We start from the raw sequence: 27,404 nt of genomic DNA, 5'->3' as shown, positions 1-27,404 counted from the left end.
ATGATTTTAATGGTGGAAATTCAATCACTACTCTTTTCCCATGGTGTGATTCACCTGAGATTTATATCTACCTCATTTTTGGGATAAAGCCCTAAAATTATCTTTCAAAATGGATGGACGGCGTGGATAAAACATATACGTCATGGTGGGGTCCACATAGCACCGACCACTAGCCACCTGGCTGGTGGCAGCCTCACTAGCCAAACCGCGTCCAACTGAAGTCCGTTACGGTAGTTCAAAGGAAAATCCAGACCAGTCACTGAACACCGGGGGAACCACCTCCTTTTCTGGGGCGCGGATTCAGCCAGGTTTGGACCTGACCCATTTCGGTCAGGTCGTGTCCGTAGGAACCACCTTGATGTAATCCACGCTGTCCAACCGTTTCGATCATTTTAGTATATGGGCCCAGAAATGAAGTAGATCCAGATCTCAGGTGGACCACACTACATGAAACAGAGGTGATTGACCATTAAAAACTTCTCGCGGGCAACACAACTTTTTCCTGCCACGTACGCCGCGAGGCACCTAATCCTGTATTTCCGCGGACCACCTCCGTTTCCCCCTAAAATACCTTGGCCAGGAAAAAAAGAGCGCGCGTAAGAATTTCCAACTTCACGGATTCCCACAACCACCGCTCTCCACAAAGCATCCCAGATCTCATAATCTCTCTCATCAAAGCCATGGCTTCCAGAAGATCTGAATCTTCAGTTGATCTCCACTGTTCATTTCTCCAAGGATAGCTCGGCCATCATCACCGCAGAAAACCAGGGATTATTCAATGGCGTCTCCAATGGCGGATCGGAATCCATTTCGAGGGATGCTGCTCGGACTCCTCTTCTGGTCCGTTATAATGGCGTTCTGCGTTAGGGTTTCTGTACCAGCGAGATCAGACAAGGAGATGAGGGAGAGGTTCTACGGGAATCTGTCTCTTGAATCGGCGCCGCCGGATTCCGGAGAGGGGAGCATTGCCAAGATGTTTGATCGGGTGCTTGAGAAGGAGTTTACAGAAGGCGATCAGCCCGAAGGTTAGAGTTTTTCTTCTGCTCTAATAACTCTTCAATTGGATTTTTCAGGCGGAAATTCTTTGTAATTTTAATTCATCATACGTTTTGTCCGTTAGGAATGCAATTGCCACCCACAACCCTCCCCCTCGCTTGGAGTTTGCATGCCAGACTGGGTTGTTTGTCCGGTGGGTCCCATATGTGCCATGGCCTGGTAATCAGGCTGGTTTGGTTGTCTGTGGGCCTCACGTTTATCACAAATGGACGGTTAAGAAAAGAACTAGAGGTCCACATTTGATGCATATGCTTGGCCAAGACGATAATCATATCGACCTGATTCTTGGGTACATGCATGGTGGGGCCTGTCTGCTGAATGGTCTGGATCCCACACGCTTTCCCACATTGGGACGTGTGGAGAGAGCTGCAAATAGCCACAGCAAGACTTGTTATGAAATTTGTGAAAGCATTCTATCATTGTATGGCATTAGTAGAATTTTTCGTGAAATCTAAACTACGAAATTATGGAAAGAAGGGGAAATTGGACACCCGACATCATTGTGTGTTTTGAATTGAATGCTAATGTCTGTGTTACAGTGTGTTTGGATGTGCCATCGAATTGAGTTGCAATAATTAGTTATGGAAGCAACCCAATTACAGTTACATTTCTTAGCATTTGTTAGAGGACTGTGCTCCAAATTGCAGTTGTGTTACTTAAAAGTCAGAGCTGAAAGGAATGAAACTGGAATTTGAGGGCAACTTCCTCACTTTGAATGCAACAAAACATCACTAATTTTTGTCATTTCCTCGTGACAAAACTAAGGCCCTGTTTGGTAGACTAGGCGCCTAAAAATGAGTTGATCTCATTTTAGTTAATGGTAGTTATCTATTGAAGATTGATCTCATTTTAGTTAACGGTTAGTATCTATTAAAGATCATGATCTCTAATACTAATGAGTTCATGTTAGCAGTAATTGTGTATTAGAGATTAGATAGTTACTGTTGCCTAAAATGAGGTCAACTCCTCTTTAGGTGTTTACCGAACTTGATCTCTAATACATAATGAATTCATGTTAGCAGTAATTGTGTATTAGTGATTACATAGTTACTGTTGCCTAAATGAGGTCAGCTCATCTTTAGGTGTTTATCGAACATGGCCTAAACTTTTGCAGTTCACTCTTGCATCTATATGCAGGTTAAATCATAGCATAAGCAGAGGCATCCATGCATAGGTTAAGGTGTATTAGTATTGGGCAGCTAGTGTCGTCTTGGTTGATCACTGGTTGAGATTTTTAGTGTCATCTCCAGGCTTTAATGGTGTTGGGTGTCATTTTCTGGGTTGTTGGAGGCATCCCATGGACTTTGAGGAGCAGCTCTTGTATGAGGTCATGACCTATGAATGAGGGTGCATGAGATGCAACCACTCATCCAGCATGCCCCACTATGAATGGGCCGAGAAAAAAAATCGCCCCAAGAAGTTTTTGAGAACCATTTGAATTTGTGGAAGTTATGAAATTTACCAGTAAAGGAATTTTTGGAATGAGAAGAGCATAACCAAGACTTTATTCAATGGGTTTGATAGAACATGGAAATATTGCCTGTGGGAGTTTTGCGTTGTCATTATTGGTGGCAAGCCTTGTTAAAGGGGGAGAGTTTTGTTAGGTTGGCAGCCGGTGTGAAACTTCTGCCACAATTTTCACTTTGTGTAGCTGATCCCATTTAGTTGACATAAGGCTTAGATGACGATAATGATATTTGTTATAACATTGCATTGTTGATTTGACAAACTTACAAAAAAAAAAAAAAACAGTTTTAAGCTTAGCTTGTTTTATTTTCTTATTGGCTTTAAACCAACGATACGATACAGAAAACTACTATTTGGGCGGTGATGGGGAGTGGCTCTTCATCGTTGTTGCATTTTGAGTTCTCCAAGATTTGACAAGGGGCATTTAGGTTCCCCTTACCTCTATTTAGAGAAGGCAAATGCCTCTGCCAGTCAATTGCCAAATTTTGGCATGGAGTTAGATTCACACCTTCCTTGCTTTTTGCCTCATTTCACTTCACAATGACGTACTCAAAGACTCCTGTTTTATATTTGTGTACATCAAGCTTTCATCTGAACTGAAGAGGGGGTAAACAACCATATGGTGGATGGAAAGTATCCCTTCTGGCCGTCGCTTTTAATTTCAACTACGGAATGTTCTCTATGATCAGGTTGTCAGCCTCCCTCAGATTAAACCTAAGCGAATTAAGGCCTTGCCTTGAAGCTTCCTCCTTAGTTGTTGTCGAGTCTTTCCTATTCAGACATTGTATTCTGGCGACATTCTCTGATGTAGCCAACAAAACCCACGTGCCCTAATTTCCATTATGCTCTCACCAGCAACCACCTTGAAGAGGACATCTATATCAATAAGAGAAGAATGTATTAAATCATTGATGATGATGACACAGAATAACAAAACCTAAAAAAATGTGGTTCATGTGTTCCACTAAAATTAAACAGGCACACAAAACTAAGGTCTCTCATCATCTTTAAGAAATAAGGTTGTTCATCTCTGCAAGTGGTTGGCCTGCACAAGATCTCTTACTGCATGATGTTTTATTCTTTGGCTTTTTTTCTTGCTGCCAATGTTACATAACCAAATCAATAATATCTTATTATGTGCTCTACCACTCTCTACATGACCATGTATTTCAATAAGATTCTTAGTAGTCAGTATTGTTTTATTGATTTTCTGATTTGTTACTTCTTTGGTTGTTCTCCTCAATGCTAATGAGATGGTACTGCATTCTACTTCTTCAGGACCTGACTCAAGCAATTTTAACAGCAGTGTAACTGATCAACAAGTAGGTGTGACTTTCCTCTTGAAATTTCCTATATGGGCTTGGACTGTCTACTTATTTTATTATATTGTGTTTTGGACAAAGGCCATACAAGAGCAGGACAAGTACAGCAGGGAACTTGGCCCAAGACCAAAAGTGTCCTGGAATGGTTAAAAACTTAGCCTAGAGAATACTTTTTGGTACTTCTCTAATGTTGTTAGAGTGCAGCCGAACCCTGCAGGATATGCTTTTGGTTTATGGAACCAAGCCTTTGGAATATTGAAAAACTTGAAACCAAGAGTGTAAACATGATGCATTTAGTTGGTAAAACTTCACCATAAGTATACTATCGACACAAATTCTAACACAAAAAATATGCTAACAAATCATAAATTGATGAATGATAGGATACATTGCCTGGGGCTTTGCACAATTCACACCGGTTTTTAAACTTGACAAGCATGGACCATGCTTTGGTAGAGGTGGCAATGGGCCGGGCTAGAGCCAAGCTAGGGTGGGCCCAGTGTTTTAAATAGCGGTAGCGTGTTGCGTAGCATTCAACTCTCTGTAGCGTGTAGTGTATACCTTTTCCCCACCATGATCTATGTCGGACATCCAACCCATCAATCGGATGCACCCTTCCATGCTGGGCCACATGCTTAAAAAATCAGGCCAATTCATGACTTGGGTCGGCCATCGGGGTGTAACCACTAGCTGACCCCAGCTCGTACTCGGCTCGGCTCGGTCCTTGAGCCTGACTGGCCAGCTTGGTTCGGTTCGGTCAGCAGCTTAGGCCAGTTCGAGCCAAGTTCGAGCCGAGTTTGCCTGTGCAGCATTTTCACAAACACATGGATTGCACCTTCAAAATCTCACTGTATGTAAAACAACAGTAGTGGTTTTACAGGTATTTTATCAAACACCTTCTAAGCAACATAAAAATCAAGAAAAAAAGGGTATTTGTTTCATATACGTACCTTCCTTGCCACCAGCCACATTTCGTTGAGTCATTTCATCAAACACTTGGTGAGCAACATCAATATCAAACTAACTGAGTCACTGAACTAGTTCGATCCAAGTCGAGTCAAGCTGGGGCTAGCTCGAACTCATTTTCGAGCTCAAAAAATCAGCTCGAACTCAGCTTTGAACTGAGTCGAATCGAGCTTTTCCGAGTCGAGTCGAGCGAGCTAACCGAGCTAGCTCGGTTTGTGTACACCCCTAGTTGGCCATGCCATAGACAACAGTTGAGAGTGGATACCCACTCATTGAAAACTTCATGATTGTCTATAGGGACCATTGAGATGTGGTTCAAACATCCAACCCATCCATTGTGTGTGTCTCATTTGGATGAGAGGTCGCACACTTAGGTGGGCCCCACCAAGTGGTTTAGGGTGTTTTAGGCACAATTTCACACAGTTTCAGATGGCATGGCCCACTTGTGTTCTGGATACAACTGATTTTTGGGATATCTCATAACCTAGAGGGGACCCACCAAATGCACGGTGTGGATGTCCAACACAGATCACAGGTGGGCCCATAGAGCTCAACCTCATGGGAAGTTCCCATGAGGCCGACCTCATAAGATCATTTCCCCTATATATATGCCTAAAACATGATTCATTTTTTCAAGTATGAGCATGTTCAAACAAGTAATTAATTATCATTTACCAAAAGCCAATCCATATATATATATATATGTATATAAATCATTATCACATCAACAACTTTCTAAGAAAACTACTTTAATTAATAGTGTCTAATTGAAACCATAAGTCACAATTGTGAAAAGAAATTAAAATCCCACAGGTTGAGAGTATTAAGCACAAGATACAAAATACATTTATCATTTATAAAAAAAACATAGCATATGCTACGTATGTTATGCATACACTATATGTGCTACACGTATACTACATACGCTATGACCTTTGTAGCATATGTTACAGGGGATTTATGTACTTAGTGTCGTAGCTATGCTATGCTACATTACAGATGCTATTCAAAACACTGGATGGGCCCTAGCCTGGCCTTAGTACCTTTAGCTCTAGCCTTGGCCCTACTTGGTTGGGCAGGTCCATTGTTAGGGCCGAGCCTATAAGGAAAAGTTTTAAATAATCAAAGGTTTGAAATAATCCAATTTAAGAATATTTTTTGGTATCCTCTATCTACCACTAGTCCCGTCATATAAATAGTTTGGGTCATTGAAGATGACCTAGATCTAGCAAGTGTCTTCAAACTACACATGGTGAATGGGAACTGCTCACAAGTTTCTTTAAATTGTCTATCCTTTTGTATAAGGGCGGTCTACTTGTTGATTGGACTAGGCCAACTAGCCATTCATGATTGGCCTTGGCCTGGACATTGGGCCTAGATTTCAAGCTTGACCTTGGCCCTGGTCCTCATGCCAAGTTTGGGGGCCCAAGCCCCGACTCTATAGGGTCGGGCCACCCAGCTGATGCAAGCTTAATTAGGCCCACAATCCATGGGCTAGGACCAGGCCCATTAAGCCCAAGCCCCCATACCTGGCTCATCAATAAGGAGGCCCAGGTAGCTAGCTAGCAAATTCAATCATCCAGCCATGCAATAATCAATTAGTCAAATCTTCTTAATTGCATTATTATCCCTTATGCATATCTTTATTACTTTTCTATTTTTGTAATAAGTCATTGATTGCCATTGTCAATGACATTATGAATCTTCCTTGTTTGTATGTCTGAAATCTTATTTAACGGCCTGACATGAGTAGTATCAAGGCATCTTGAAAATGAATGAAATTTTCTAGTTATTATTTTGCTTTGCTTGTGATTCTTGTGCTTAGTTGAAGGTGCTCACGTTTGGGCAGATCCTTCCCATCAGTCGGCTGTGCCAGTTTGGTATCAGAGCGGGTTCTAACGGTTAGATTGAAGTCTTGGATCAACAACAATCGCAATATTTTGTTTATGAGTTATTTTATCATAAAATTCTGCATCTTTTCATTTATTCTGTTCATTGCTTCCATCTTCCTACCCTTCCATTCATTTTTTTTCTTTTTGTTTACAAAGTCCAAAAGTCCAATTGGCGAGGGGAAACTCTACTGAAAATTTGCCAGCAATCTACCCTCCATAATCCAGTCAGCAGCAACCCAAAAATAGCCATATTTTATTCCAAATCCAGCTCCTATTATAGCCTATTAAAACCTCAAAAAATCAGTCCTATTCTGGTCCATTAGAACTCCTAAAATCAGCCCCCATTCCGGCCCGTTAGAACCCCCAAAATCAACTACATTCTGGCCCATTAAAAGCTCCAAAAATCAACCCAATTCCAGCCCATTATAAAAAAGGTCCGTTCTAGTCCATTAAAACAAAAAAGCAACCCCATTCTAGCCCATTAAAAGCACAAAAAAGGCCCAATTCCATCCCATTAAAAAAAGCCCAATTCCAGCCCATTAAAAGCCAAGAAAAAGAAAAATACATACCTCTTTGACAATTCCTCTTTCTACTTCTTCCTTCTTTCTTCTCATTTTATCCTTTGCCACCCCGCACTCCTCTACTAGCAACCCCAACTCTCTCTCTCTCTCTATCTCTCTCTCTCTCTCTCTCTCTCTCTCTCTATATATATATATATATATATTAGGGTTTCAAAATTGAAGGGAGCCATGTGCGTCTCTTAGGGATTCGAAGTCGAAGGGAGCCATGTGCATCTCGTAGGGTTTTGAACTCGAAGGGAGCCATGCGCGTCTCTCTCTCTCTCTCTCTCTCTCTCTCTCTCTCTCTCTTCATTTACAAATCCTTCATTTTTGAATCCTTCTCTCTTTTTATTTATGAGGTGGCGATGTGCTGATGTTGCAAAGTTCTGTGGGCCCCACCGTGATGTATGTGTTACGTCCACACCTTTCGTCCAATTTTCCATATCATTTCAGGGCATGAGCCCAAAAACGAGGCAATTCCAAAGTTCAAGTGGACCACACCACAAAAAGCAGTAGGGATAGTGACGCTCATCGTTGAAACCTTCCTAGGGCCCACCATGATGTTTATATGCCATCTAACTTGTTCATAAGATCACATAAACCTTTTTTAAGAAGTATAAGGTCACGCAAAGTTGGATGAAGGGAAAAACGAATATCAGCTTGATCTAAAACTTCTATGGCTCCAAGAAGTTTTCAGTGGTAGGTGTTCAATCCCCACTGTTTTTTATGGTGTGGTCCACTTGAACTTTGGATCTGCCTCATTTTTGGGCTCATGCCCTAAAATAATTGTGGCAAAATGGATGGACGATGTGGATATAACGCACGCATCATGGTGGGGCCCACAAAACTTTGCCATGTCAACTCTACACTACCCAATCCGAGTCCCATTTACGGATACGACTTGGCTAGTACCCCAAAACCAGCGATGTGGGCGGTACCCTGATCGTGGGGCCCACCTCAATGCACGTGTTATATATTTATGCCATCCATTTGTGTTGCGAACTCATCGCATATGCCAAAAAAATGAAGCAAATACAAATCTCAGGTGGACCACACCATAGGTAACAATGGTTATTAAATGCCCACAATTAAAAACTTCCTAATCCCCACTGTAGTGTTTATTTGCCATCCAACTTATTCATAAGGTCACACGGACCTGGATGAAGGGAAAACACAAATATCAACTTGATTGAAAACTTTCATGGCCCAGAAATTGTTTTTAATAGCCATTCACCACTATTTGGGTTTGCAACCTCATGAGATTTGGATCTGCCTCATTTTTAGGACTATGCCCTAAAATGAGCCGACAAAACAAATGAACGACATGCATATACAACACATACATTAGGCCTCATCTGCTAAGTTGTACCCTACCTCACATAATCCGAGCCTTCAAAAATTGTACAAGAGGCATATATTAACTCAAAATTAACAAATTAAATTATGAGACTATTGTTGCTAAGTCACAGTCCCAAAATCAAATTATTTGAACGATTTTAACCATTGATTTGCGGACACTCGTTTTTTAAATTAGGACTATTGAATATTTTTTCAATTTTCAATGTCCAATAAATATCCATCGATGTGGGGCCAATTACGTTAATGGGATGAGTGCCAATAAATTGTATGAATTTGATGTTGCTTTAGGGCATCGAGTGGTCTGCCAAATCAGCCCCAAATTGGCAACATTATTCACCTGAGGTATGTAATACACTAATATTATAAATAATAGTAAAAGCTACAAATGTGATATGTTTTGGTAGTACATTCATTCTAATAAACTTATCATTGATATGATATAGTTAGAAAATTAAATATAGAAGGTTTTTAGTCAATCCCAGGTTGTCAGGTTCATAAATCCATCAGATGACCTTTGATGAGGGTGTTTGTTGCGCAGCACACCAACAACGCAGTGAACTGAGATCCAATCTCCGGTCTCACCCACAAACGATAAACAAGAAGAAATATAAACTAGAAAAAGAATCAAAACATTCAACATAAACCACAAGACAAGATATACGTGGAAAAACCCCAACAAGGGTAAAAAACCAAGGATGCAAACTTCCACTATGAAGAAAAACGAAGAGGAAAGGCAATATACTAACATCTCCCTTAGAAGTATAGAGAAAACCCTTTGCACACACCTTGGAATAACTCTCATCATACCTAGAAAAGCCCTAGGGACCCCTATTTATAGTTTAGGCAACTTCTCTTTCGCACCCTTGTGAAAACCAACTCAAAAATCCGCAATCCGCATCAAATCCGGAAACGAATCTGCGTAACCTCGACTGGTCGAGCACCTCGGATCCCAAAAAACATAGCTCGCTAGAATTTGAGTCGAGCCAGCCCTCGACTGGTCGAGCTGGCCACTCGACTGGTCGAGCGGCCCTGTCTAGATGTGGCTCCACATCTCAAAAATTTTCCACTTAGAGACACATCACCATAAACCTTCGTCTTCTACATCCGGAGTGCACCACCTCCCTGTCTTCAAGCCTGAAGACCAATCAAAGTTAAACAGAGCTTTAGCTTCTCCCGTGTGACCGCCTTGGTCAGCATATCCGCAGGATTCTCACTTATATGAATCTTCTCCAGAACAATCGATCCATCTTCCAGTAATGAACGTATGAAGTGATATCTGATGACAATATGCTTGGTCCTTGAATGAAAGGCTAAATTCTTAGCTAAGTGTATTGCACAGCTTGCAATATGCTTGCTTCTTACCTAACTCTTCCATGAAACCTTGCATCCACACCATCTCCTTGCACGCTTCTGTCGCCGCAACATATTCTGCTTTCGTCGTATTGATAGATACTATCTTCTGTAACTGAGAGACCCAACTGATTGCAGCACTACCCAGAGTAAAGACATAACCTGTAGTGCTTCTTCTGCTGTCGATGTCTCCTGCCAAATCTGAATCCACGTAGCCTTCTAGCTTGATTTTCAATCCACCATAGCACAACCCTATATCCTTAGTACCTACCAGGTATCTAAGAATCCACTTCACAGCTTCACAATGTTCCTTCCTGGGTTTATTTATGAACCTGCTAATAACTCCCACTGCTTGAGCAATGTCTGACCTTGTGCTCACCATAGTATACATGAGACTCCCAATAGCTGACGCATATGAGACTTTAGCCATGTAGTCCCGTTCCTCCTGTGTCTTTGCACCTTGCTCCTTAGATAGCTTGAAGTGGTTGGCTAATGGAGTGCTAACCGGCTTAGCACCTCCTATATTGAATCGATCAAGTACCTTAGCTATGTATTCTGCCTGTGGCAAAATTAATTTCTTATTTTTCCTGTCACGCTATATCCTTATGCCCAGGATTTGTTTTGCAGCTCCTAAATCCTTCATGGCAAATTCTCTAGATAGTTGTCTTTTGAGATTTGAGATGTCCTTTATGCTTGAACCGGCCACTAACATATCATCAACATACAGAAGAAAGATGATATACGGCGTATCAACCTTCTTCAAATAGCAACAGTGGTCTGCATGACATCTCCTAAAACCGTTTTCCAACATGAAACTGTCGAACTTCTTGTACCACTGCATTGGGGCCTCATTCAGGCCATACAGACTCTTTTTCAATCTGCACACCTTGTTCTCATTTTCTGGTGCCACGTATACTGTTGGCTGATGCATATATATCTCTTCTTCAAGGTCCCCGTGAAGAAAGACTGTCTTAACATCTAGCTGCTCTAGATGTAAGTCCTTTGTAGCTACTATACTCAAGACCAAGCGAATCGTAGACATTTTTACCACAAGTGAAAATATTTCAGTGAAATCGATATTTGCCTTTTGTTGAAACCCTTTTACAACTAATCTATCCTTGTATCGTTTCGAACCATCGATTTCCTTTAATCTGTAAACCCACTTGTTATGAAGAGCTTTCTTACCCTTGGGTAAAGTGATTAGCTCCCATGTACGATTAGACTCAAGAGAGTCCATCTCATCATCCATGGCCTGCTCCCACTTAACCCATGTATCCGACTGTAATGCCTCTTCAAAACACTCTAGTTCACCATTATCTGTCAATAGTAGATAATGTAAGGAGGGTGAGTATCGGATCGTGGGTCTCCTTTCCCGAGTAGATCTCCTCACAACCGGTGTCTGTGGCTCTGCCTCATAATGCTCCTGTGCATGATCATCCTGTGGCGCTGTAACACCCGTGTCCGGTAACTCTTCCAACTCCACGAATTCTTTCACCTCGGCCTTATTTTCCTGCACACTGTCCTTATGCATCACTTTTTCATTGAAGACTACGTCCTTGCTTCTGATAATTTTCCTGTTTTCTGCATCCCAAAGCCTGTAGCCATGTAACGTCCTGGATTTTCACTGTTTTGGATTTCAAAAAATCCTTGAATTTTTTTTTATTAATTAACTTATAATATCACTTAATGACCATTAGCATTCAATGCTAGTTATACAGGGGTGGTATCAGTAAAGAACCGCACAAGTCCGATAAATCAACCGTGGGAAGCCAATGAATCCCGCCCGGATCTTGACTAATAGACCAAATCAACCCCGTTACTCCTTTAGCCCAAAATCTACGGTTCAAAGTAATCATGACCTAATCTCTATTGTCACTAGTTATAAATAGGCCACAATATAAACATAGTTAATCCAAACCCTAATCATTGCCCACGAGAAATCTCACTACCAAATTCATTCCAGAAATGCTCTGATTCTCCGAACGAGTTTTAGACCGCTCGTTGGTGGGCCACTGGTTCCAAAACTATATAATAATGTCCGTCTTACTGGGCTTGACGTCCATCGCGGGAGTCGGACCTGGACCGCTCAACTTGAGCCGAAGGACAAGTGCATGAGAAGTGCATATACCCTAAAGAAAAGAGCTAGAACTTAAGTGAATTGGGTCGTCCACTCTTATGCAAAGTTGAGGATTTCGGACCGTCGGTTTACGACCAAACTTTACCCGTGGAGTAAGGATATTTCCCTGCTTATATCCGTATAGCCGCGGCCCCGATCGACTATCGGTGACCGTTGAACAGACTTCTAATCATATCTGTCGATCGGCGCATCCAAATGGCGGGCCGATCATATACATACGTAGATCATCATTAGGGCTAACTATCCTATTGTGTATATCAACTTGTATACCCCATAGTGGGCCCTAGAGGAAAGAAAAACCCTCCCATAGGGTTAGTATAGTAAAAACCCAACACTTGGGGCCATTTGCACCGAATCTGGCATTATAAAAGGGGCTTCTTTGGGGCACCCCTCTCCCCATACGAATTTGCCCTAGGAGGAAAGGGGAAAAAGGGAGAAGAGAAAGAGGAGAAAGAAGGAGAAAGAAGAAAGGAAGAAGAGAGGAAGGGAGAGTGAAGAAGAGGGAAGGTGGGCCATAGCTCTGGTGAGGCCCAAAGGAGACCGATTTTTGCAACTCCTTACTTCTTCTTCAACCAATCCATTATCCACAACTGGGAAGAACCCTCTCCACCGATTGGGTAGGTAAATCCCTCATCCTTTCTTGAAAACCCTTGTGTTGAGAAGGGATTGGCATGAAGTTCTAACATGCAAGTGCTTGCTTTAGGGGTTCCGGCCGGTCGACCCCAAATCCACGCTCCTAGGTTGTTTTTCAAGTCTTCAACGATCCATAGGTGCGGACTATTATCCTTAGGTGGCCTAGCACCAACTATACTATGAGCCTAATGATTTTGATTGCTTGAATAACATATTTGGAAATTCTAGAGAAAACCTAGGAATTGTATGTTTTGCTTGGAATCGCACGGAATGGTATGTTTTGTTTAGTACTCACATGATGTTGTTCTTACCTCTCACATGAATTGCTACAATGGTTGATTATATGTTCATGTCTTGTTGTTTTTCTTATAAGGTATTGCTTTATAACATATACAATTCCTTAATTCTTGTGTTATTTGATTCCATGAAGTGTGGGAAGTGCTTAGCTTCCTCACTAACCCACACCACACACTTGCACCCTTAATTCACATCATGATTAGCTTTGCTTGGTAGAGAAATTCGAGATTCTATGTTGGAGGATATGAGCGTATGCTTCTACTTGTATTGGATGATAACCCCGATTGTGGTATGTTATGAAATTACCCTCAACTCTTGGGTTGGTCAGGAAAATGAGGAGAGTGAAGGTGGCCCCGTTGGTAGGGCTATCCTGAGGCTAAACCCATGGATTTGGGCGGGTGCGTGTGGGCGACAGTAGTTAGACTACATGGGTCGCTTGTATACGATGTCGTCTGTCACGTGCTTGCCTAAACCCGTGCGGTCTAGCCCACTTATTGACCCACCTTGTTTGTTAACCCTGTCTACTCACTTATGTATGGAACCTGGAACACTTTACAACCGTTGTAGCCCATCGATAATCAAATTGAAGCTGATCCACCGACTCGTGAGCCAGGCATGGTGGAATGGGACAGTGTTCGAGCTGTCGGCTTGTGCTGGGGTGATGAGCCTCCCCGTAGTGACCGCGAGCGATCCCAGTTCTCAGCACTCCCCATGTGCTTGAAGTTGGGGATGGAGAACCTGACAGGATCAAGGATCGCGGTGCCCTGGCCTCGCACGTTGAAGGGCGTTGACATTGCAACTAGTTGAGGGCATTGATACGTGGGGTGTATCAGTTTCCCCAACCTGCTGGATGAATGGAATTAACTAAGAACTTGGCTAACATTATCATTGCATCGCACTAGCTAGGTTGGCGACTCGGCAGTCGAGGTCGCTCTGAGGGAGTGTTGGTCATACGCGATCGTTAGATGGAGTCGCTCGAGGGAGTGTTGTGGCGAGGGCATGCATCATATCATCTATCATGCATATGCATTAATAAGATTAGTTAGGTATTTATGAATGATTGCTTTTCATTAAGTTCATAATGTAATTGATGCCTGTTACAACTTAAGATTAATAGCACCCACTGAGTTGATCACTCACTCCCACTCTGGGACGGTGTTTTAAAACACCAACCAGACTCGCCCGTAGATGCAGGTGATGCAGAGTATGAGGAGCCCGGCGACGCGAGCCTCGAGGAGGAGGACGAGTTCTCCTACTTCCAGTTGATGAGCGGGTCTTCATCGGCTCAGTAGATGGGACGTTGGATCGCTGAGTAGTAGACTCAGCTTTATTCTTTTGGACATACTATTCTTTTGTGATTTTGTTGGGCACGCCTGGTGCGACCCATGTATATTTTTGGACCTGTATATATATACTTGATCTCTTTCATTTTAGTAGACATGTGTGGTTGTGCTTCATGTTTCAGAAAATTTCAGGCTGTGCATTAAACCCAATTAAACGCAAACTAATAAAAAAATTGGATATAAGTGATACCCGGGAACTCAGGAATCGAGTGTATGCACGACCCCCGATTTTCAGGGCGTTACAAGTCAAAATCATGCTGCCTGTAACTTATAAATGTGCACCTCCTGGACTTCGCATCCAGCTTGTTTCTGTGCTCTGCATCAATGTGAACATATGAAGTGCAACCGAATACTCTGAGATGTGCAAGGTTCACTTCTTTTTCAGTCCACGTTTCTTCTGGTAGCCCACCATCCAATGGTGCTGAGGGACTTCTATTGATGAAATATGTGGCAGTATTCACAGTATCTGCCCAAAACATCTTAGGCAACCCTGTATGTAACCTTATGCTCCTGGCGCACTCAAGGATGGTCCTGTTAATGTGCTCAGCCACACCATTCTACTGTGGTGTCCTTGGAATCGTTTTCTGATATTTGATTTCATTTCCTGCACAATACTCCTCAAATCTCTTATCACAGTATTCTCCCCCATTATCTGATCTGAGACATTTTACTGTTTTACCTGTCTCGTTTTCTATCATAACTTTCCACTTCTTAAATACATAAATGCATCAGATTTATACTTTAAGAAATATATCCACGGTTTTCTACTAGCATCATCAATAAAAGAAACAAAATAACATGAGCCACCAAGAGATAATACCTGTGCCGGTCCCCACACATCAGTGTGTACAAGCTCCAACAGATGTGTCTTTGGAGCGCGTCCTGTTTTCTTGGTACTTACCCTCTTCTGCTTACCATGCTCCAACCCTCGGAGAATTCCAAGTCAATAGACCTCAGCCGTGGTAGCTTCCCTTTTGACAATAACACTTTCATCCCTTTCTTACTCATACGTCCCAACCTCTGATGTCATAACTTCCCATTCACTCCAGTTGATGTGATTGTGAGTGAACTATACGATCCTGAAGTCACATACAAAGTACCTTCCTTCTTGCCTCGAGATATCACCAAGGCACCTTTTGTGATCTTCCAGGAATCACTAGTGAATGTCGTCACATAACCGGTATCGGCCAACTGCCCCACTGAGATCAAGTTTCGTTTCAAACTCGGTACATGTCTGACATCCTTCAATTTCAAAGCCGTTCCGTCTTTCTGATTTATATGAACGTCTCCCTTTCCAACGATGCTGCACGGCTCATCATCATCCAGGTAGACTCTCCCAAAGTCACCTGACACAATTACGTATAACTTCCTTACATGAAGTGGCATGAAATGAGGCACCCGAGTCTATAACCCAAGACTCATTCCTCGCATTAGGAGACAAGATTAATGCCTCTATGTCACTCTCCTCGGATAGATTCACTGAATCTTTCTCGCCTTGAGAGCTTCCTTCTTGTTTCTTGAGCGCTCTGTAATCATGTTTCATGTGCCCCTTCTTCCTGCAATGCCAACACCTTCTTTGTCTTTCGATCCCTTGGACTTCTTCCTCGACTTAGAACGTCCGTGTTTATTACCTCATTTGTTCAGCGATTTTCTTCTTCCTTCAACGTTTAGAACATTCCCTAAATCCCCTGAAACTCCTGATGCCTTTCTTCTAGATTCTTCGCTGAGAATTAGACCAGCCACATCATCAAATTTCAGCTTTGTCGACCCTGAAGAATTGCTGATAGCAATCACCAAACTATCCCAACTGTCTGGAAAACTGGATAAGATGAATAATGCCCTGACTCATCCTAAAAAACAATGCCGACGGATTCCAACTGGCTCGTGACTGTATAGAACTAGATGTTCAGCCACCCTCCTACCATCTGACATCTTCATGTTGAATAGCTGTTTCATAAGATGAACTTTGTTGGACACTGAGGGTTTTTCATACATAGTGGCTAGGGCTTCCATTAATTCTTTTATGGTTTTCACCTTGGATATATTGAAGGCAACGCTTTTAGACAAAGAGAGTCGGATCGTTCCTAAAGCCTTTCGATCCAATAAAAACCATTCATCATTTGTTATCTTTTCTAGTTTATTCTCTTTTCCTCATAGAGGAATATAAAAGTCCTTCTGATACAAATAATCTTCCATTTGCATCTTCCAGAAGGCAAAGTTTGAACTATCAAACTTCTCAATTCTAGTCTTCCCTTCTTCTGTTATCGCTCTTAATAGAACTAAACCAATAGTTCTGATACCAGTTGTTGCATAGTACGCCAACAACATCGTGAATCGAGATCCAATCTCTGGTCTCACCCACAAATGATAAACAAGAAGAAATATAAACTAGAAAAAGAATTAAAGCATTCCACACAAACCACAAGACAAGATATACGTGGAAAAACCCCAATAAGGGTAAAAAAACCACGGATGCAAACTTCCACTATGAAGAAAAACGAATATTACAAGGCAATATACTAACCTCTCCCTTGGAAGTCCAGAGAAAACCCTTTGCCCACACCTTGGAATAACTCTCATCATACCTAGAAAAGCCCTAGGGACCCCTATTTATAGTTTAAGCAACTTTCCTTTTGCACCTTGCGAAAACCGACTAAAAAATCCGCAGTCCGCGTCAAATCCGGAAACGAATCTGCGTAACCTTGACTGGTTGAGCGGACCCTCGACTAGTAGAGCAGGGGCCTTGACCGGTCGAGCACCTTGGACCCCAAAAAACATAGCTCGCTGGAATTTGAGTCTAACCAGCCCTCGACTGGTCGAGCGGGCCACTCAACCGGTCGAGCAGGGCACTCGACTGGTCGAGCGGCCCTGTCTAGATGTGGCTCCACATCTCAACATGTTTTTAGAGCATCGACCTTATAGAAAGGTGTGAGTTTAGTGAAATCAAAATTTCAAGAAGGCATTGGGTTCTCCCTAGGTAGTGGTGAGAAAATTTGTTTTTGGGAAGATGTGTGGGTGGGTCCCACTCGTTTGAAGGAGATTTTCCCCTATTTGTTTCGTCTCGCTTCAAATACTTCTGTGATAGTGGCAGATTGCTTCTCTATTCTTGGGAATGTGGTGGTTTGGGAGCCTCCTTGTAGGCGTTTTCTTTGAGACGAAGAAGTGGATGATTTTGTGGCCCTTTTGGAGCGTATCCAACTCTACTCTCTAGACCCTTCAATGTCGGATAATTTGCTTTGGAAATGGGACAAATCTGGTCTCTTCTTGGTAAATCCCTATGAAGATTCTCTGGAGAATGTCTTTGTTAGCAATTTGGTGGGGCCATTTGGGAAGAAAAAAAGATGCTTTAGAAATGATTGCAAAAGGGCAGAAAGTGTTTCTTTAAGGGCTAGGATGTTAGTTGTTGAATGGGTTGCCAATGTCTCTAAAAGCTCAAGGACTATAATATCTATTTTCTTGGGTTGTAGCTGGGTTGCCACCTCGGCGGCTTGGTCTTATAGCTTCTGTTTCTTCTTTGCTTTGCTTTAATGAAGTTTTCATTATCTTAAAAAAAAGAGACTTACATTTAAAAAATAAATAAAAAGAAAACAAGGCAATCCTTTGAAAACTGATTTTCTATGTAACCTAAGAGCAGAGCCGTACACGAGTCGAACTGAGTCGAGCTTGGCACAGCTCGGCCAACAGCCAACACTAGCTCGAACTCAGCTTGGCTCGGTCCTCGAGCCTGATTGGCCAGCTCAGCTTGGTTTGGTCAACAGCTTGAGTCAAGTTCGAGCCTATGCGACATTTTCTCAAAACATATTGCATCTTCAATCTCCCACACTTCGAATGCAAATCAGTAAGAGGCTAAGAGCACTTTGCAAGCATTTTGTCAAACCCTCGGTGAGTAGCATCAACATCAAGATATAAGGTCAGTCCTAAAATGTGAAGGTTTTTTTATTTTTATTTTATATATATATATTTTTTTATGTGGGGATTTATTTCTTCAATCTTCTCTCGAATACCCATTTCGAGAATACCCTGATATGAGGCGAGTCCAAGAAATAACACTTTTTTGAGGCATTTCGTCAAATACTCGTTGAGTAGCATCAAGATCAAAATGATTGAGTCACTGAGCCAATTCTAGTCAGGGTTCGAGCCGAGTCGAGTTGAGCTTGGGCAAGCTTGAACTCGGCTCGAATTTTTTTCGAGCTCCAAAACCTAGCTTGACTCAGTCCAAATCCAGTTTCGAGTCGAGGTGAGTCGAGCTTTTCCGAGTCGAATCGAGCGAGCTGACCGAGATGACTCGTGTACAGCTCTGCCTGGGAGGAGAGCAGCCGGTTAGGACTCATGAGTGCACGTCCAAAGCACGTGCTGAAGAAAAAAGAGCAGTTAATTAAGGGCCACATCATTTAGTCTTAATGTGTTATGGACATTAATGCTGAAATAGAGCATACTAGTAGATTGTGAATGAATCTAATTAGGGAACCATGCTATATATCTGCATAAGTCGTATATCTTTAGCAGCATCTGGTTTTCTCATTTAAAAGCTAGCCTACCATCTTGCAGTTTAGTGGTCCCATTTTTTCAACCATTATCCATATACTATTTTTACCTTCCTTTCTTGGAGTGGCTATTCAGATTATTTTTCTTTGTTTCCTTCTATATTTTTGCTGAGTTCTTTTGCCCATGTTTTGCAGGCTGTATTAGAGACTGTAGCTAGAGTTACTCATGAGAAGTCCAAGAAAAATGATACACAAGAGGCAAAGTAAGGAAATCAGTACTTTTTAATTGATAAGGAGCAATTTACTTCCTCTTTTGATTTCATAGAATGGAGGGTATCGTTCTTGTAGTTATGGCAGCAATGTTTTCTCTTGCAGTGGTACTAGATCATTTCAGCTTCAAGACGTTTTCACCATTGAAAATGAAGGCTCTGATGATGATACAACCTTGATAGATAAAAAGGTAAATTTAGACATTGCTTGGGGATCAACTGTTGGACAAGAAACCACGGTCTTAATAAGAAGGCTAAGATATTATTGCTTCCAAGTAACCGTTATCCAATTACCATTTTAAGATTTTCTTCATACTCACCTTTCTACTTCATGACAGGACAATGTATTCATAATGTCCAATCGGAAGTCCAAGTATCCAGTGTTTCAAGTAGATTTAAGGTTTGTCTGATTTATCTTGTGTTAGTCACTCAATGTTTTAGATGACGTTGATCTGTAGCGTTGTGTTATATCATGAAATGGCAATACTAGAATATATCAATGTTGAACCTTATGGGAAGGTTTTTGTAGCCTGTACCCGAATTCTTCCTTCCTGTAACTTGTGCTTTATTTTTATCAAAATGTATCTCTGCAGGTTCATTTCAGACTTGGTGGTTGTAATCGTCTCTGCTACAATCGGTGGAATTGCCTTTTCGTGTGTGGGACAACCAGTAAGTACTCTTATACCATTTGTTTTGAGTCATGGTTGTAGTTCTGTGGGGTTTAACCCTCATTTCAAAATCTATTTCTCTAGTCATTTGGTCCTTATCTCTGGAGCTCACCATTTTTTAATGGCTTCATATGCCAGGTCATTGTTGGTTATCTCCTTGCAGGGTCTTTTATTGGACCCGGGGGTTTGAATTTCGTCAGTGAAATGGTACAGGTATGCTGCTGCTGCTGCTTCTTTTATGTTTTGTTTTGGGGGGTTGGGTTCAGAGCTATCACAGAATGTATTATGTTTAAAAACTACCATACAAATGTTGTTCATTTGCTTTTTATTTTTTCAATTCAGTCATGATAAATGAGGCCTTAAAAAAGCTATTGCAAGCATAGACCTCTTGTAAGTGCCATTTAGCTAACACGAGTCTGTTTGTGTAAAGAACTTTTATGTTGTATGAGGTTGTTCAGATATGCTGTTGCTGACGAAACCCATCTAGATGCACTGCCACATCAATACATAACTATGTTTCTATTTTTATGCGATATGATTTTTTCTACTATTAATGGATATAATTTTTGATTTTTGAAGTGCTATAACATACATACATATATGCATTCATTTATTCATACACACAGATCAGCATGATTGTCATTGTTTTCATTGTAGAATTTCTCCAAAAATTCGACGTTGGCTTTGAAATGGTAGATTGGCGAAATTTTTTACAATCAGCTGCCCACTGGACATCAACCTTCCCTTTTTACTGGGTTCTAGAACACACTCACATATACACAAATGCACATCCATCATTATCATTATCATTATCATTATCCAAGCTTTAGGCCAACTAATGGTTAGCTACATGAATCCTATTTCACCATTCCACTCTATCAAGAGCCATAACTTCAGTTAGACCATAGGTCATCAAGGTCTTTTCTTACTATCTCCACACGTCTTTTTGGCTCTTCCCCTCACCCTTTTAGAGCCTTGAACTTGTACCAACTCACTCCTAACCAGCATAGTTCATGTTCTCTGTTGCACATGACCAGACCATCTAAGTCTACTTTCCTTTATCTTAGTACCTATTGGTGATACTCCTAAGTTCCCTCGAATGCATTCATTTCCAATTCTATCCTTCCTCATCTTGTGATTCATCCATTTCAACATCTTCATTTTAGCTACACGTCTTACGAACATGTTATTCCTTAACTGCCCAACACTCTATGCCATAAATCGTGGCTAGTCTTATAGCTATCCTATAGAATTTTCCTTTCAGTTTGAGTGGTACACAATGATCACATAACACGTTAGAGATACATCTTCATTCCTTCCACCCAGCTTGAATTCTATGGGCAACATCCTTGTCAATCTCTCCACTCTCATGAATTATTGACCTCAAATATCAAAAGTGATAATTGTGGGGAACATCTTGGTCAGCAACCTTAACTAATTCCTTGTTTACACTCCTATTGTTATGATGGGGGCACATCGCACACACGTACGCCCCCCTTACGCACGTACGCAAGGAGGGCCCCACCTTCGATCTAGATCGATGACGATATCCACGAAGGGCTTCCTAGTTAGAGGATTGTGTTTTGGTTCCTTCGAGTGGACCCGATCAACATGTGGATCCCATCATTAGATCTCATGATCGTGGCCCACTACCCTAGGTGACCTAGGACTTTCAAGTTTTTTTTTTATTACCGTTATTAGAAACATCATGAACGGTTTAGACTGCATTGATTAATTGTTATTTTTGATTACTTTGTCTTTAAGTAATAGTATGCGCACATGGCGCGGCTTTTGGGGTATAAGTTTTTTTTATAAATAGGCAACCTCTTGTAGGGTTTATATATATATATATATATATATATATATATATATATATATATATATATAAGATTAATAAAATTTTTACGTTTTACTTGCTCCTCTTTGAGTTGTGAAAACCTAATTGGGTGCGAAACCCTTCCTTCTTCGAAGGGCTGACTACCGTGGTGCGAAGCCACACCTATCCCGATTCGCCCCCACCTTCTTCCATCCATATTTCTCCTCCTACAATCATCTACGCTTCAAATCCATTATCTATTGCAGCTGTTTCTCTCTACGGCAGATTTCTAGAATCTGGCCCTGCAGGAGGGTTGAAACTTCAGCAGAGAATCACGCACAAACCGTGTATCAGATCGAGCTGAAATTTGGGGGTTTTGAAGTCACCCGTGATCGACTAGGGCCAAGCTGGCCTTTTTTTGAATAGTGGGCCCCACACACTTGTGGTCGGGATCACACGCACGTGCGTCTGGGCCATTGTTGCTATTCACACGTGCGGTACTTATCTGGTTTATCTCTCCTCTCTTTCACTCTTTCACCCAAAATCCCTGAACCTAACCCTAAATTATTCAAATCCCTAATTTTATGCCTTTTTTCTAAAACCTTAGGGTTCCCCAAATTGAAATCTGTGAACCCCTTTGATTGGGGAATTATTTCTGTGCATGTGTGGATGAATTTACCCTTCTTTGATTATTGTTTGGTCTATAATTTTGATTGATCCAACCCCCTGGCTTGTGTAGGCCTGGGCCTGTATAGATTCCCCTTAATTGAATGCTTGAACTTTCATGTGGGATATGGAATTTTGTGTAATTGTTTTTGAACTAACGTGATCTAAAGCCTGAAAATCTTGCATGTCATATTTGAATTTCATGTCCTGCATCAAATTTGGTATCAGAGAACGAGGTTTTTATAGGGGAATGCATTACATGTTTAGGGTTTAGTTTATTTGTGTCCATTATGCATTAAGTATCATCATATAGAGTTGTTTAGAGGTCCATAATTTCTGATATAAGCTGCTGAATTTTTTTGTTGTCAGAAAATCCGCATATATCTTTGCTGGATTTTCTGTTGACAATTTTTTATTTTTATTTTTATTTTTATTTTTTTTGATAGATAGGTTGTTAGAAATTGAGTAATATTGTGTCGTTTTCTCCATATAGAGTCCTATAGGAGCATTTAGTCCTATCTAGGCTCATATAGTCGCAGTAGAAGGTCCTTAGATTGGGTTAGTAGTTGTATGCCCACACGTACTGATCATGATTTTGGCTTGCACCCTACACTAAACATGAAGCAATTGAAAGAGTCAATGAACAAGTTGACCCAACAGTTTGAGTTTTTGGGTAGGCGCTTGGAACAACGTATGGACCAACGCTTTGAACAACTTGTTGTGCGCGTTACCCAACTAGAGACCTTCGCCAGGGCAAACCCCACCATTGGGAAAGATGCCCAATCTTAGGCAGGTGGTCAGGAGGATAGACCAAAGAATGGAGGTGGCCAAGAAATCAGTTATGGACGCGGACTCGTGCACCCACTCCGTGAGGGACATCAAGACCACTATTTTGAGTGGTACGACATGTACGACCTTGTGGCTAGAGAGAGTGCACCAGAGGCTAGTGTAGAGTTACCCACTGAGGCCATTCCGGTAGTGGATGAGTTTTATTATGTCTTTCCTGATAATCTACCAGACGAGTTCCTCCTTATGAGGGATATACAACACACCAGGACGTGGGACACCGTACTACCTATAGCCGAGTTTGCGTTTAGTAGTTCTGTCAATAGGTCCATAGGTTTAAGTCCTTTTAAAGTCGTTACTGGTTATAAACCTAGGAAACCTATTGATCTTCTCCCTATGTCACTGTCCCATAAGCCATCAGAGTCTACAGAGTCTTTTGAGTATTACATTCACTCATTGCATCAAGAAATCAGGTAAAAGATTACTACTAGTAACGAACATTACAAAATTTATGCAGACCAACATAAACGATTCCAGGAATTCAATATAGGGGACTTTGTGATGGTCCGCATCAGGCCAGAGCGGTACCCTTAGGGAGTCGTTCGTAAATTACACCCGTGTAGTGCTGGACCATTCAAAATTATAAAATGAAACGGTCTCAATGCGTATGTGGTAGATCTTCCACCTTACATGGGAATTAGTTCCACAGTTAATGTAGAGGATCTAGTTGCATTTCATGGAACCACTGATATATTGTCCAGCCTGTCACCTAACCATCCTGATTCCCCAGACCTTTCCTTTGATCCATGGCCCCTTCCGACCTATCTTCCCGACCTCTACCTCTCATACCTACCCTTCCCACACCTAGAGAGGAGATAGATGATATTTTGGACCATCAGATAATATCGACGTCAGACGGCGGATTTCAAAAGTTCCTGGTCAAGTGGAAGTCACGTCCAGCTTTAGATAGTACGTGACTTACTGAGGAGGAGCTTCAGAGACTTGATCCTAACATCTTTGTAGGAGAAGAGAAATATGGATGGAAGGTGGGGGCGAATTGGGATCAGGGTATCCCAAATCGGTTACGTATCGGCCGTAACGGCCGATACGTAACGGTAACGGTGGGACCCGTTACGCGATACGGGGTCGAAACGGCCGTTATGGATTTCTGTGACCATAACGGCTGTTACGGGCCATAACGGCCGTTACAGACCCGTAACGGCTATTACGAGCCCTAAAAAAAAAAAAAACAAAAAACAAAAAAAAAAACCTCACCTTTTTTTCCTTTCTTTTCTTCTTCTTTTTCTCTTTCTTCTTCTTCTTCTTCTTCTTCTCGAGCAGCTGCGGCTGCGGCTGCTTCCTGTTCTTCTTCTTCCTCTCTCTCTCTCTCTCACTCTCTCTCTCGCTCTCTCAATCTCTTCTTTCCCTCTTTCCCTCTTTTTTTCTTTTCTTTCTTTCCCTCTTTTTTTCTTTTCGTTTCCCTCTCTCCATTTTTTTTATATTTGCAGCAGCTGACTGCTGTAGGTACGTGTCACGCAAAGACGAGCGCTAACACTCCTAGAGCTCCGAGTTGTACGAACGGTTCAAAGGAGATCAAAGTTATATGGGCTCCACAGTGATGTATTTATTACATCTACACCATTCACTTGTTTTCAGAGATCATTTTAGAGCACCCGCCAAAAAATGAATTATATCCAGAGATCATCTAGACCACACCAAAAATAACAGCAGGGATAATGATTTTCACGGTTAAATAATTTGTAGGGCGCACGGTAACGTTTATTTTCCATCCAATCAGATCAGACCCGAGTAGGCCCCACCATAATATATATATTTTATCCATATCGTCCATCCATTTTGCCACGTCATTTTAAGTCAGGATTCAAAAAATTAGTAATATCCAAATCTTAGGTGGACCACACCATAGGAAATAGTGATTATAGAATGCTCACCATTAAAAATTTCCTAAAGTCCACTGTAATGTTTATTTTCAATCTAACCTATTAATTGGGTCATATTGATGTGGATGAAGGGAAAACACACATGTCAGCTTGATCTAAAACTTTTCTAGCCCCCAATAAATTTTTAACGGTGAATGTTTAATTATTATTGTTTCTTACGGTGCAATCCACCCGAGCTTTGAATGTGCCTTATTTTTGGGCTCATGCCCTAAAATTATTTGGCAAAATGGATGTATGGTGTAGATATAACACATTCATCACGGGTGAGGCCCAAAAAACTTTGACACGTGTGCTGCACTTTACATCAGAGTCCTTCCTAATTCAAGCCTTAAAAAATTGTACACGAGACATATTAACTTGAAATTTGACAATTAAATTATGGACTGCAATTGCTAACTCACAATGCCAAAATCAAATTATTTGAATAGTTTTAATTGTTAATTTGTAAACTTTTATTTTTTAAAATAGGGCCTTTTGATTTGATTTTATTTTTTTATGATTCACTATCCAATAAATGTCCACCAATTTATAAGTGGGATAATGACAATAAATGGCATGAATTTGAGGTTGATTTGGAGAATAAATTGGTCCTCCAAGTCAGCCCCAAATTGGCAACGCCATCTATCTGAATTTAATTTCATTTTTTTAAAGAACTATTGGGAGAAATGATATTAAGATGTTAAGTATATAAATTACATATTTAAAAAATTAAATATATGAATTTTGTAGTCATATTCAAGTTACCTAGTTAAAAAATTAATCAGACAGTCCGATACAACTTCTCACCAAAGAGTGGATCGTTACACCACCATAAACATGTTCCAATTTATAAATGAATGCATATTTGGAATGCTTAGAATATTTTGGATTTAATCCATATTTTTTCATATTTTTTTGGTAAAAAAAAAATTGCGCCGTTACGGGCCGTTATGCCCCCGTAACGCCCCCGTATCCGTATTGGTTTCGGAGGGCACCGTTATGCCAACTGATACTGATACGGGACACCATGATTGGGATAGGTGTGGCTTCGCACCACAGTAGTCAGCCCTTCGAAGGAGGAAGAGATTCACACCCAATTAGGTTTTCATAACTCAAAGAAGAGCAGGTAAAATGCAAAAATTTTATTAATCTTCCACACACACACACACACACACACACACACACATATATATAACCCTACAAGGGGTTACCTATTTATAAGGAAAACTTATACCCTAAATGTCGCGCCATGTTGGCATACTATTACTTAAAGACGAAGTAATAAAAAATAACAACTAATCAATGCAATCTAAACCGTTCATGATGTTCCTAATAACGGTAATAAGCAAAGCTTAAAGTCCTAGGTCACCTAGGGTAGTAGGCTACGATCATGAGATCCAATGATGGGTTCCACATGATGATCGGGTTCACTCTAAGGAACCAAAACAATCTTCTAATTAGGAGGCCCTCCATGGATGTCGTCATCGATCCAGATCGAAGGTGGGCCCTCTTTGTGTACGTGTGTAAGGGAGGCATACGTGTGCGCGAGATGTCCCCATCAATTCTCCCCGGCTACGAAGATTTCGCCACCAGCGAAACAAAACTCCTAAACCGCTCCAAGATTTCTTGTCCCTATGTCACTGTTCCATAGGTCATCAGAGTCTGCAGAGTCTTTTGAGTATCACATTCACTCATTGCATCAAGAAATCAGGCAAAAGATTACTACTAGTAATGAACATTACAAAATTTTTGCAGATCAACATAAACGATTCAAGGAATTCAATGTAGGGGACTCTGTGATGGTCCGCATCAGGCTAGAGCGGTACCCTTAGGGAGTCGTTCATAAATTACACTTGCGTAGCGCTGGACCATTCAAAATTATAAAACGAAACGGGCTCAATGCGTATGTGGTAGATCTTCCACCTTACATGAGAATTAGTTTCACATTCAATGTGGAGGATCTAGTTGCATTTCATGGGACCACTGATATATTGTCCAGCCTATCACCTAACCATCCTGATTCCCCAGACCTTTCCTTTGATCCATGGTCCTCTCCCGACCTATCTTCCCAGCTTCTACCTCCCATACCTACCTTTCCCACACCCAGAGAGGAGATAGATAATATTCTGGACTATCAAATAATATTGACGTCAGATGGCGGATTTCAAAAGTTCCTGGTCAAGTGGAAGTCATGCCTAGCTTCAGACAGTACGTGGCTCACTGAGGAGGAGCTTCAAAGACTTGATCCTGACATCTTGGAGCGGTTCAGGAGTTTTGTTTCGCTAGTGGCGAAATCTTCATAGCCGGGGAGAGTTGATGGGGACATCTTGCGCACACGTACGCCTCCCTTACGCACGTACGCAAAGAGGGCCCCACCTTCGATCTGGATCGAT

The 27,404-nt window shown here is 41.4% G+C and overlaps 1 protein-coding gene across 1 annotated transcript in view; it reads left to right on the top strand.

Moving 5' to 3' along the window:
• Positions 1 to 566: 566 nt before the first annotated feature.
• Positions 567 to 27,404, top strand: part of LOC131248427 (K(+) efflux antiporter 5) — a 51,399-nt gene continuing 24,561 nt past the window's right edge. Inside the window, exons 1-7 of the mRNA XM_058248707.1 lie at positions 567 to 1,025; positions 3,802 to 3,845; positions 19,062 to 19,129; positions 19,242 to 19,326; positions 19,474 to 19,535; positions 19,729 to 19,804; positions 19,942 to 20,016. Coding sequence (XP_058104690.1) covers positions 779 to 1,025; positions 3,802 to 3,845; positions 19,062 to 19,129; positions 19,242 to 19,326; positions 19,474 to 19,535; positions 19,729 to 19,804; positions 19,942 to 20,016 — 657 coding nt within the window. The 5' untranslated portion in view covers positions 567 to 778. The remainder of the gene's footprint in view (positions 1,026 to 3,801; positions 3,846 to 19,061; positions 19,130 to 19,241; positions 19,327 to 19,473; positions 19,536 to 19,728; positions 19,805 to 19,941; positions 20,017 to 27,404) is intronic.

This window comes from Magnolia sinica, chromosome 6 (assembly GCF_029962835.1).
Source record: "Magnolia sinica isolate HGM2019 chromosome 6, MsV1, whole genome shotgun sequence".
Lineage (NCBI taxonomy): Eukaryota > Viridiplantae > Streptophyta > Magnoliopsida > Magnoliales > Magnoliaceae > Magnolia > Magnolia sinica.
The sequence above is the reverse complement of the archived record's forward strand: the minus strand, read 5'-3'. Positions and strand labels throughout refer to the sequence as shown.